Here is a 12,206-nt window from a genome sequence, read left to right as displayed (position 1 = left end):
TTTGCTTTTTCAATGCTTTATTTAATTCATTTTTGATTCAATATCAGTCATGATTCAATTATTAACTATGGATGGTTAACAAAACTGATAAACCAACCAAGCCTTTGAATCATCGTCCACCAAGAACACTGTTAAGAAGGCCGCCAATGATTGGTTCTGGTTTTGGTTCAGGATCAGCTGTAAATAAAACGACAAAATACATATCAATTAGTTAATTACTTGAATATTGTCTAGCAATGAATACTCACCGTAAGCCATGGCGACAACTGAGGCAAGAGCGGCGATGTAAACGATGATGGTTCGGGCTTCCATTGTTTTGTTTGTTGGGTTGGTGATTAACACAAGTTAATTGAAAGTTAGTTTATTAGAGTTGTTTACTAGTTTGATAGCAAGAATTGAATGATTTAATTGAACAATTTTCATCTCTTTTATACGATTTCTGATGCTACGTTTCAATCATCTTTAACCTTTACTTTCCATGATTCTTAGGATGCACCTGAAGATGATTCAAGCAAAATGCAATTAATTTTCAGTTAATAATAAATTACCAATGTGTTTTCATATTTTACTATATTGCACTATCAATTGGATGATCAATTGTTTAATTGAATTAAATTCAGGTTAATAATGATACTAGAAGCAGATCATTGATGTCTTCCGCAAATTAATCAAATTTGTAAAATATTTCTTCGAGTTTGTGTCTGCCTTGTTAGTCAATGATTGTCATGCAATCTGTCAGGGAAATTATCATATGGTAATTGAACTGTCCATTAAATGAATTTTTTTCATACTTTTATTTTAAACAAACTTTGCCTATAATTTCACGCAAAACCTGTTAATATATGAAAATCAATGTATTGGAGCCTAATAGTTTAAGACACCTTCAGACAGGTAAATATGGTTGTTACTCAAGACACAATTTTTACATTTCTGCCCAAATACTGAAAGACAAATGAGCAAAAATGGTTGATATTAATTTCTGTAACATTTAGACTGGTTGTTGGGACATAATAACTGAGTCCATTTGTGCGATTTAAAGATTCCTCTGATGGACAGTTTTCGAGAAAATCAAGGTCAAAGTTGAAACTTCGATCGCCTTGGGTACTATTATGTGAGCAGATTTTTTCATTGACTTTTGATTGTCAATCAGAAAATGCACTTATTTTGAGAAATAAAATTTCATGTTTTCTGTAAAACAGATAAGATCGATTTTTAGTCAAGCCGATCGTTTTCTATGACCATGAGATTTAGAGAGCTGGAACTTAGCATTTGCCCATAAAAATTGTTGGCTCACATCATGGATTGAGTAATTTTATCAATTTATCACCAGTTCTCTTGATTTTAGCCATTGGCCTTAAAACTTTGAGCCTCGATATTTCGAGGATGGTGACACCTACAATCGTCATTCATTCACCAAACATTAGATTTTATTGTGGACTATTACAGTATTTGACTGAATACTGAATAAAATCTGAGCTGATCTATTTAATAATGAAGATTCTTCTAACGCATAAGATTTGTGTTTGGTAACCATTCAACTTCATAAATAAAGTCTCAAATCTGACTACCAGTATTAAGAAAAAAATGCTACACCTTTTTACTAGGATCTTGAATGCTTCAACTTATCATAGCCCACAATCTAAAGTTTGGCCAAGAATTGTGATTTTATAATAGATGAAACCATTCTTAAAATATTGAGGCTCAAAACTTTGAGGCAATCCCCAAAATCAAGAGAAATGTTCTTAAATTAAAAAAAGTATTATATTTAATCAATGATGTCTACCAACAATTTTTATGGAAAAATGACAAGTTTCAGCTTGATAGCTCTTAATATCACAGAATGCGGTCGGTTTAACTGAAAATTGAACTTGATCGGTTTTACAGAGACTGAGAATGTTATTTCCAAAAATAAGAGCATTTTCTGGATGGTCATCAAAAGTTACATCAGTAAAATAAGTTTCATGACTAAAGCTGTTTCCATTGCTGAACACAGGCGATCGAAGTTTCAAATTTGAACTCGATTTTGTCGAAAACTTTCTATCGGATGAATTATTTAATAGCCCCAAAGTCCCTACAAACTCACTAAATCTCAACTCAAACGTTAGAGTTTGTTAAAATTAATACCTTGAGCATGCATGAAGCAAGCATTAATACTTTTGCTTATATCAAAATTATTGTGTTGAACGCAAAAAAATGCAAAAGAGGAATACACGACTCTAAACTTATAAGCAAATGGTTAACCAGATTGATGATAAATATTATAAATATAATAAATATAAAAGACAATAATTTGCTTTTTCAATGCTTTATTTAATTCATTTTTGATTCAATATCAGTCATGATTCAATTATTAACTATGGATGGTTAACAAAACTGATAAACCAACCAAGCCTTTGAATCATCGTCCACCAAGAACACTGTTAAGAAGGCCGCCAATGATTGGTTCTGGTTTTGGTTCAGGATCAGCTGTAAATAAAACGACAAAATACATATCAATTAGTTAATTACTTGAATATTGTCTAGCAATGAATACTCACCGTAAGCCATGGCGACAACTGAGGCAAGAGCGGCGATGTAAACGATGATGGTTCGGGCTTCCATTGTTTTGTTTGTTGGGTTGGTGATTAACACAAGTTAATTGAAAGTTAGTTTATTAGAGTTGTTTACTAGTTTGATAGCAAGAATTGAATGATTTAATTGAACAATTTTTATCTCTTTTATACGATTTCTGATGCTACGTTTCAATCATCTTTAACCTTTACTTTCCATGATTCTTGGGATGCACCTGAAGATGATTCAAGCAAAATGCAATTAATTTTCAGTTAATAATTAATCACCAATTGTTTAACTTTGTTTTCCATGTCCTACTATATTGCACTATCAGTTGGATGATCAATCGTTTAATTAAATTAAATTCGTTGCATTAAGTGAAATAATGATATCTGGAGACGATCATTGATGTCTGCCTTGTTAGCCAATGACTGTCATGCAATCTGTCAGGGAAACTCTTTGGTAGTTGAACTATCCATTGAATGACTTTTTTGCTACACATATTTTGAGTATGTATGAAAGCAAATTGGAACAGGTTTCCATTGATTTTACATTAATCTTTCAATGGTGGACATTGAAATAGTAAAATGTGATTCTTTTTCTTTTGATTTCTAATTTTGGTGAAGTTTTGGTCGAAATCTGGTTGTGACGATTAGTGTTAATCATTTAAATCTCGTTAAATATCTTTCAAGCTGATGCTATCATCAAAGTTGTGGGAATTTTGTCCAAACTGACTCAAAATCGACCAGAGAAAAGGCTGACCTTGTGTTGGTAAAGGGTCAAAACAGCGGAAGCCAAAAACGAGAAGGTCTAAACAGAGAAAGGCGAAATAGCGAAGGGTAAAATAAAGAATCTAAATAATTAAACTGATATACAGCAATATACGCATCGATATTTTTCGCACATTTGACTTTCTCTATTTTGTCTTTCGCTGTTTTGTTCTTCTCGGTTCTGAGCCTAAACGTTTTGTAGGGACAGTAAACTAAGTCCATTTTAGCAATTTAAAAGTTTCTTTGATCTACAGTTTTCGAGAAAATCGTGGTTTAAACTTTTGTACAATTATGAGAGCGGATTTTTTCATGAAACTCATTTTATTGATGCCACTTCTGATCGTCAATCAGAAAATGCACTTATTTTAGTCAAATAGTGTGTGACATATTCAGGTTTTATTATAAATAATAATAATATTTGCATTTTTTTCTATTTGGGTGAGTTTGATATTCTTGTATTTGTGGGTGGAGTAAAAATTAGAGGAATCTGTAAGTTCATTATTTTTCATTTGTAACATGTTGAAACAACAAACTCGTACTCTTTATTTCACAAAAAGCGATAATAATCACCATAGAAATGCGAACATATTTTCAAGAAAAAAGTTCCATTATACAGCTGCGAAAATGGAGTTAGACCTCGATACCATATCTTTGGCGCATTGTTTGGTATCCAAGCATATCGATAGTCAATTTTTTGAGATAAATTTTTGCTAATCAACATCAACTCAAGACTCATTAGTCAAGGCATTGAATCAATGTTGATTGTGCTTAATTTATCTCAAAAAATTGACTATCGGTATGCTTGGATACCAACCAATGCGCCAAAGATATGGTATCGAGGTCTAACTCCATTTTCGCAGCTGTATTCGTCTTCCGAAAGATCTGATTTATCAATAGCTGCTAATCAAATCTGGATATCGATTTGTCAATTCGTAGGGTTCCTTCGTTAGATGACCCAGTCATTGAGAAACAAGCATTAGCAATTGCAGTCCGTCTATCGGTAACTTGTTTATTTCAAATATTTGAATTTAAGCTTTCTTTTCATTCATAAGCTAAGTTTTTTTTCAAAGTCGACCCAGCCAGAAGTTGAAGTCGTTATAAAAACGAGCACATAAGGGAAGGGTCGAATGTTCAGCAAATTTTGCGTTTTAAAAAATTTATCCACGTTATAAGTTCATTTAAATTTCTATTAATAATAGCAAAAGGATTAATCATCCAATCCCGCTCCTTTAATGTGTCCTTTTTAATTTTGACAACTCTTTATCCATTTAACTAGAAATCGATTCGAAAAATTAAACAAATTATTTTTTAATTTATCAATAGCATTATGGAAGCAAGCATTAATAGTTTTAACTGCAGATGAAAATTATTGCGTTGAACGCAAAAAAATGCAAAAGAGGAATACACGACTCTAAACTTATAAGCAAATGGTTAACCAGATTGATGATAAATATTATAAATATAATAAATATAAAAGACAATAATTTGCTTTTTCAATGCTTTATTTAATTCATTTTTGATTCAATATCAGTCATGATTCAATTATTAACTATGGATGGTTAACAAAACTGATAAACCAACCAAGCCTTTGAATCATCGTCCACCAAGAACACTGTTAAGAAGGCCGCCAATGATTGGTTCTGGTTTTGGTTCAGGATCAGCTGTAAATAAAACGACAAAATACATATCAATTAGTTAATTACTTGAATATTGTCTAGCAATGAATACTCACCGTAAGCCATGGCGACAACTGAGGCAAGAGCGGCGATGTAAACGATGATGGTTCGGGCTTCCATTGTTTTGTTTGTTGGGTTGGTGATTAACACAAGTTAATTGAAAGTTAGTTTATTAGAGTTGTTTACTAGTTTGATAGCAAGAATTGAATGATTTAATTGAACAATTTTCATCTCTTTTATACGATTTCTGATGCTACGTTTCAATCATCTTTAACCTTTACTTTCCATGATTCTTAGGATGCACCTGAAGATGATTCAAGCAAAATGCAATTAATTTTCAGTTAATAATAAATCACCAATGTTTTTGTCTTTCATTTTCTACTATACACTATTGATTGGATGATCAATTGTTTAATTGAATTAAATCCAGGTTAATAATCATTCTACTTGCAGATCATTGATGTTCAACCAATTTCCGCTAATTAATCAAATTAATCTTTTATACTCTTAAATTTTTTTAAAAAATAGAACTGAATTTTGTTTTCAATTGTTCATCAGAAATGAATTTTGTTGAATTTGTCATGTCTATTAATTAAAATGGCAGTCAATAACATCATATGATTAGTTATCTGTACTTCATGCAATTAATTACTCTATGGGTCACCTTTCTCGTTCTACCTTTGAAAAATTACATCCGCTTTCAATCTATTAACAAGGCATATTTCATTCACAATCATTGACAAATCGATATCTTCCATGATAGATCGTTTCTCGTGATTCATTGATAAATTTACACGTAACCACAACTCTTAATATATCACAATAAATCACATCAAGACTATCAAAGTCTGATGCTAGCAAGATGCTTAAAACAAGGTAATTCAAATAATTGAACCTGAAGTCATTAAAAAATCGACTTTATACTAATTTCAATCTATTTGCATCAAAATGCGATACTTTTGATAAACTACGACGAAAATCTCAATTTTACTATTATTATTACATTCTGTAATTGATATTTGACGGTTCCATTGACCAAAATAATGTACCGTATTTCCGAACATATAAGCCGAGGCTTATTAATGAAACGTTCACTTAAAAGCGCATTTTTCCTCACTTTAGATTAGCACTATGTGCTTCCACACTCGTTAAAAAACAGGTTTTTTGTATGTACTTCTATGTAATTGCTTATCAGTGTTCTTATTTATGAAGATAAACATGGACTTCGCAGTGAGGAATTTCTGTTCATAAGCACAGTGCTTATATGTTCGGAAATACGGTATTATCAATGTATTTATTTAGGTCTATCAAAATAAAGATTCTTGAAAATTGAAGTAAAGTCATTTTATATTCATTGCTTACAATTGTTAGCATCTTATTTACCTCTTTATCTCTGAATATCATGATTCTTCATAACTTCGTAATGCGACTGTTACATTCTGGGTCAAGAATCTTATTTTTAATTAATAAAAATCAATTTTCAAATTTTGTGGCAGCCTACTTTATACTGCCATCTGATACTACTTGTTGTAATTATATTTATCGTTCAAAGATACACTTGTTGATAAACTGTTGCAAATTTTTATTTTAAGGCTCAATAACATCTATAGTTTAGCTTTGAAAGTCATTATTGAACCACTATTTTGAAAGTATGGATATTTTTCAAGATTTTCAATCAAATAATAGTAATCCATTAATTGTGTTTGATCAAGATGACGATGGAGGTCTAACCAGTGCCGATGTAAAAGCTGAAAAAATTGAGACCAAAAACAAAGATGAAGACAAGTTAAAATTGGATTATTTCGAGGATCAATCTTTAGCCCAAGATTATGTTTGTAAAATTTGCCAATTCATCGTGGTTGATCCAAGGGAACACAATACCGGTGCTGTTTACACTTGTACTTCGCTGTTTTGTTACAATTGTATACTTTCTTGGATTAAATCAGGTAAAAGTTACTGCCCATCACCAGGGTGCTTAACATCTGGTTTTGATGAGTCTGCATTCAGGGAAATTGGCTCTCGAGATACTACCCGATTGAATGGTCTAAAGATGAAATGCCCATTCTCATGTGGATCGACGTTTGCTTATTCTGACTACATTTATCTATCTCATCGAGTCCAATGTCCCGCTAATCCAGCCAATCTGTGCAAAATTTGCAAGTCTACAAAAACCAATCCAATTGGAGTCCATGACTGTAGAATCGTTTTCAACGAGATGAGGCAAAAAATTGAATCATTAAATAACAAAGTGGTAAAACTTAATGGTGTAATTGACCAGCTACGCCGAGATTTAGAGATTAGCAGGAAAGAGTCCAACGCTAAAGGAGTATCGTCTGACCATGTGGAGAGCAATGACAATAAGCAAAGCAAAAAGGCTGGAACCAAAGGCAATCAGCAAACTAAAATTGAAAAGTCTGGTGAAAAGTTGAAGGATGGTAAAAAGGATAAAAAGCCAGCAAAAAATACCTCAACATCAGGATCGTCGGATAATCAACCCACCGGTGGAACTAAAGCTCTTGATAAAACCAGTACAACCATTAAGGAGCAAAAGTTCACAGTAACTTTCTTTTCCAATAATTACCTCAACAAACCTGGCTCGTCTGGAATCAATTTAATCTTTCATTATGGTGACAAGTCTTTCAACTTTGATGAGGCCCAAGTAACGCTAACCTTCAGAACATTCCGCTCTCTTCTAACTGACATGATGGGCCATGAACCCGGTCTTATGTTACTGATTCGACACAGAGTTCTTCAGGATAAAGATGTCGTCAAATTTTGTGGATTCCAACCAGGTAACAATGTCATCACAATAATTCCCAATGAAGCCCCAAATTATAGTGAACCGGGCTACAAGTTGCACCTTTTCTCGCCTAAATCGCCTCAAAAAGCAAAGAATGATGACGCTAAACAGAATAATTTAATCAACTTCTATTCAAATAACATGTCACCTCAACCAGGTGCTAATCGAATCAAATTAATTCTTCAATCTGAAAGTGCTACTTTCATGACTGACTCTGTTAAACTGGATAGAACCATCGGTGATATTCGTAATCAAGCAAAAACAATACTTGGTAACAATCCTACCAAGATGATCTTTCTGTCGCATCTCATCCTCGAAGATAACTTGTCTGTCAACAATTGCGACCTTCAACCCGGTACAACCGATATCACTCTGCTTCCACCAAATTTTCAATTAAAATATGGTGCTAATGGAGCCTTACATCTGAATAGATTTTTAACAAATAAAAGCCATGGAGTTAAATCCAATAAAGCAAATTCTTTAGCCTCTCTAGTTGATTGAAGACAGTCGAGTCTCATTGAAAACTGATTTAAAGCCTGTTCATCAAGCTTTATTGATGCATGGATGGCAAGTAAGTTGGTGATTATAAATGCTTTGATTCCTATTTTATATGGACTTTCGTGAAATCAGATTCATTCGTAGTGTTTAATCTTTTAACAATTTATCTATTGATTATTACAGTTTAAGATGCAATCTCGATTTTATTTATAGTTGTGGTTGATTGCTAAAGAGCTGTGAATATCCGAAAATAGATATTGTTTACCTTGACAGATAATTTGTATCTGTCAAAATTTTACCTATTCATTGTGCTTGAATCTTTTCCATTTTAATTTAGACTGCAATTGACGACACTTTTGTTTTTGATGGAAACAAAGTGGAATAATGAAATTAAATTTATATAATTTTAAAATATTTTTCATAATTTAATTCCATCTTTTTATTGAATTGATTGAAATAAACGTGATTTTTATTCATTAAATAAAATGTTTTATTCTTGCAAAAAGATCTTTTCGTTTTCATATTTCATTTCAACTTTTTAGCATTTTAATTTAACATGAAATTTACATTAAATCAACCATTTATTCTCATTCCATTCTCTTGTCAAGAGTTTAAATACAATTATTTTAATTTCAATGTAATCGATACCATATTTTACGATATTTAAGCTTTAGATTTAAGTTCAGCTGCTTTGGAGTAAGTAAATTTAAGGTAATCACCAACTTTGGGTAAAATGGACCTCATAGCATCTGAAAATTTATCAATTTTCTGGCGATCAACGACAAATCGATCAGTGATTGTATATTCAGGATAAACAGTCAAGTCCATTGGTTCATGGCAAGCCGTTTGAATGCCCAAATGGGAAACCCTAAACCATGAACGGAAGACATCGGGAAACATTTGAAAAGTACCATTGATATGAGCATTGACAATGGTTGATCTGATTTCACCCTGAGAAATGCGTAAAGGTATTGATCCAAACAGATGATAGTCAACAGTGTAGTTAGCTCGTGAATCAAGTTTGGGAACCTTGTGGCGAAAGTGAAGATATGAGCCTGATGTTTCCACGGTTTCAACCCGAAAATCAGACAATCCATAGAAGCGAATGTTGTTTATTGTTGTCACTAGACGACCTACTTCGGGTGTAATGGGATCACAGTCTTCTAAGGTAAGTACATCCGTCAATGGAAGTGGATCTAATCGAGAAACTGGAGTCATTTGAGGAAGACACATTTTTTCACGCAAAAAGTCTTGAATTTCTCCTGAGTCTCGGAGTAATCGTCTGTATGCTTCAAATGAGGACATGACCAGACTCTGGACTTGATTTGATAACATTGGAGGCATTGAAAGGGAATCAGATGAGGATGGGATCGACAGTGAATTCAGTGAAGTACAGAGTAAAGTCCATATTAAAACGAGAAACATTGATTTAACCTGAGAACGAAACATTTTGTCGACTTGATTGGACAAAGCCTTTCATCAAATTATCATTACCTTTTCATTTTTGTTCATATTTATATAACCGTTGTTGCTTCGTTTACTCGTTATTTGGTATGATAATTATTAAATTAATATGTTTGCTCATCAAAACAATGCCGAGTTATACCTTTCCCTCCTCTCTGTTTCTAGGCCCATCAACGGTGTTCACGCAGTTAACTGAACTTCCGTATTGGCAGTGGACTAATTATTGAAATGTATTGTATCTTATGAAGTTTGATTGTTGCTGATTCCACCATGGTAAAGAGGTGAGCAGAGGTAAAAATATCAACACAAGTGAAACTGATTTATGGGTATTTCCAAGGGTAAATTGATTATTTTGGTAAAGACCAGTTGGTCAATCAAGTCAGTGACCCGGTTAATTTAATACAAACTCACTCAATAACTAGTTTCAATTCATTCTAATCGCAATTTTTTTTGCTGATTCAATGTTACTCTTCAACTTTTACTAATAATATTTTATCCCAAACAAACGCATCAATTAATATTAATATTAGATAATAGCTGTAAAAAGATATTTATAGTACATTTATTAGACTTGAATGCAATTTACATATTTTTAGGCCCAGACTAATAGACAATTTAAGTAATCCGAATTCGGAAAAACTAAACGTTAAAATATATGAAAAACAATCAATTACTTGGATAACAATTGCTGTTGATTTGAGTTGATTTGTTTAGTTATTCAGAGTGTGAAATATAAAACATGTGTAAAAGCCCAACCTTTGTCCTTATATCGAGACTGTTACCATTATTTTGATGGTCAATGGTTGATGTAAGATTCCCAATTTTCCAAATCATGATAACCTTGCATAGCAACTTTGGCACCAGCAATTTTACTGCCAAAAACAATGGCATCCTCAGGCTTGGATCCTCTAATCAAAATATCAAAAACTGTAGCAGCCAGAAAGGTATCACCAGCTCCACATGTGTCTACGACCTTTGATTTTGGGTTAAAAATGGGTGTTGATCCGACGGGTCCAATTATTTTACCATTAGATACCTTGGCTATTCTTGAACCTTCATCACCCCAAACGAAGATCACATAAGCCTCATTTTTAACCAGTTTACATGTTTCTTGGATAGTCTCATCCAGATCTTTCCAGCCTTTCAAATGTCCAAAATCTCGTTCCACAAAATAATAATCAATTTTCTCATCAAACACTTGAGACAATCCTTCATGATCTGTTTCCAATTCAACCGATATAACTGGCTTAGATGAACCAGCTGTTTGTTTGCTTCTTACATAACGTACCATATCAATGATACCTTTGATATTGTTTCGGCTTTCAACATGAATCCAGTCATAATTAACCAAATCATATTTCACATATTTTTCCAACGACAAGTCAGGATAGTGACTGAAAATAAACAAATCAATATTTCAAGATTTACTCAACAATCAAACGCAAAATAAAACATACTTACTCAGTATAATGAAAGTAGGATCTAGAGCCATTCAATGCATTGAGGATAACGGCAGTAACTGGCGTCTTCACAGATGGATCAAAAAACATGCGATCGTGACGAATATTTTCCCGGTCAAAAATCTCTCGAAGAAAGCTGTAAGAATCAGAAAAAAAGTTGAATAAAAATGCTGAGTTACCTTCGTATTGTACCATTAAAAAAAGCTTACTTTGCAGGAAAATCATTGCCCAAGGTACCTAAAAGTTCAATTTCAATCTCCTCATCCTTAGAATTGCCATTTTTACACTTTTTCAGGTGCCAATTGCGAAGCTTTGAGAAAACGACTGAATTATTCGAAGCATTGCCGCCTAAATTCCATCGAAAATTATCACATCTGTTCTCAACAAAAATATCGTTATCAACACACATCTTGTTTAATTAGATGACTTTTAATTGATTTACTTACGGTATTCCAGCGTCTTCTTGTGGGTAACCTTCAACTGTAAAAAGAGCGTCACAACAAATAAGGCCACTAAAAGCAATTCGTTTCTTATTAACACTCATTATACCTTTACAATTTAAAGTTGTCTATTCTGAGTTGATCAGAGATCTCAGCTTCCACCAATCAGTCCATTCTGAAGAGTCTCTTAATATTATCTTTTATAATTCAATAAACAGTCTTAAGATAAGATTGTTTAATCCAAGTTACCAACGTCGTTTAGACTTTGATAAATTATTAAAATAGCGATACATTTTTATGCCTTTTCATTATTTCATTCAATAACATTGATTAAGATCAAGATTACGTTTATTGCAAGGCTGTTTAAAGGTAAACCCCAAGGAGATTATGATTTAATAATTACTTAATACAATTTGAAGCTCTCATTCATTTTACCTATGTAATGGATTAAATCAGAAACTAATCAGTGCTGAGTTAATCTGAGAATGCAATTGGATGATAAGTCATGAATTAGAGCTTGAATCTTTGATTTGTTGTTTAACTGAAAT

The 12,206-nt window shown here is 32.7% G+C and overlaps 2 protein-coding genes and 3 long non-coding RNA genes across 5 annotated transcripts; 1 reads left to right on the top strand and 4 right to left on the bottom strand.

Moving 5' to 3' along the window:
• Positions 1 to 392, bottom strand: LOC107372030 (uncharacterized). Its single transcript, XR_001570941.3, has 2 exons — positions 249 to 392; positions 1 to 177 (listed from the first exon to the last, which is right to left on the bottom strand). It is a non-coding gene; the product is annotated as an uncharacterized LOC107372030 (long non-coding RNA).
• A 1,897-nt stretch (positions 393 to 2,289) lies between these two features.
• Positions 2,290 to 2,681, bottom strand: LOC107372032 (uncharacterized). The gene is made up of 2 exons (XR_001570943.3): positions 2,538 to 2,681; positions 2,290 to 2,466 (listed from the first exon to the last, which is right to left on the bottom strand). It is a non-coding gene; the product is annotated as an uncharacterized LOC107372032 (long non-coding RNA).
• Positions 2,682 to 4,804: 2,123 nt separating this feature from the next.
• On the bottom strand, positions 4,805 to 5,196 carry LOC149094682 (uncharacterized). Its single transcript, XR_016198218.1, has 2 exons — positions 5,053 to 5,196; positions 4,805 to 4,981 (listed from the first exon to the last, which is right to left on the bottom strand). It is a non-coding gene; the product is annotated as an uncharacterized LOC149094682 (long non-coding RNA).
• Positions 5,197 to 6,542: 1,346 nt separating this feature from the next.
• On the top strand, positions 6,543 to 8,799 carry LOC149094681 (uncharacterized). Its single transcript, XM_089266333.1, has 2 exons — positions 6,543 to 8,367; positions 8,632 to 8,799. Exon 1 carries the CDS (start codon positions 6,648 to 6,650, stop codon positions 8,295 to 8,297), a length of 1,650 nt encoding a protein of 549 aa, XP_089122459.1. The 5' UTR covers positions 6,543 to 6,647; the 3' UTR covers positions 8,298 to 8,367; positions 8,632 to 8,799.
• A 1,495-nt stretch (positions 8,800 to 10,294) lies between these two features.
• On the bottom strand, positions 10,295 to 11,825 carry LOC107371958 (ketohexokinase-like). The gene is made up of 4 exons (XM_015940105.3): positions 11,665 to 11,825; positions 11,428 to 11,592; positions 11,220 to 11,354; positions 10,295 to 11,152 (listed from the first exon to the last, which is right to left on the bottom strand). Exons 1-4 carry the CDS (start codon positions 11,760 to 11,762, stop codon positions 10,555 to 10,557), a joined length of 996 nt encoding a protein of 331 aa, XP_015795591.1. The 5' UTR covers positions 11,763 to 11,825; the 3' UTR covers positions 10,295 to 10,554.
• Between the last annotated feature and the right edge of the window lie 381 nt (positions 11,826 to 12,206).

The sequence above is a fragment of the Tetranychus urticae genome, chromosome 1 (assembly GCF_039701765.1).
Source record: "Tetranychus urticae isolate SD_2017Ah chromosome 1, NJAU_TeUrti_SD_1.0, whole genome shotgun sequence".
Lineage (NCBI taxonomy): Eukaryota > Metazoa > Arthropoda > Arachnida > Trombidiformes > Tetranychidae > Tetranychus > Tetranychus urticae.
The sequence above is the reverse complement of the archived record's forward strand: the minus strand, read 5'-3'. Positions and strand labels throughout refer to the sequence as shown.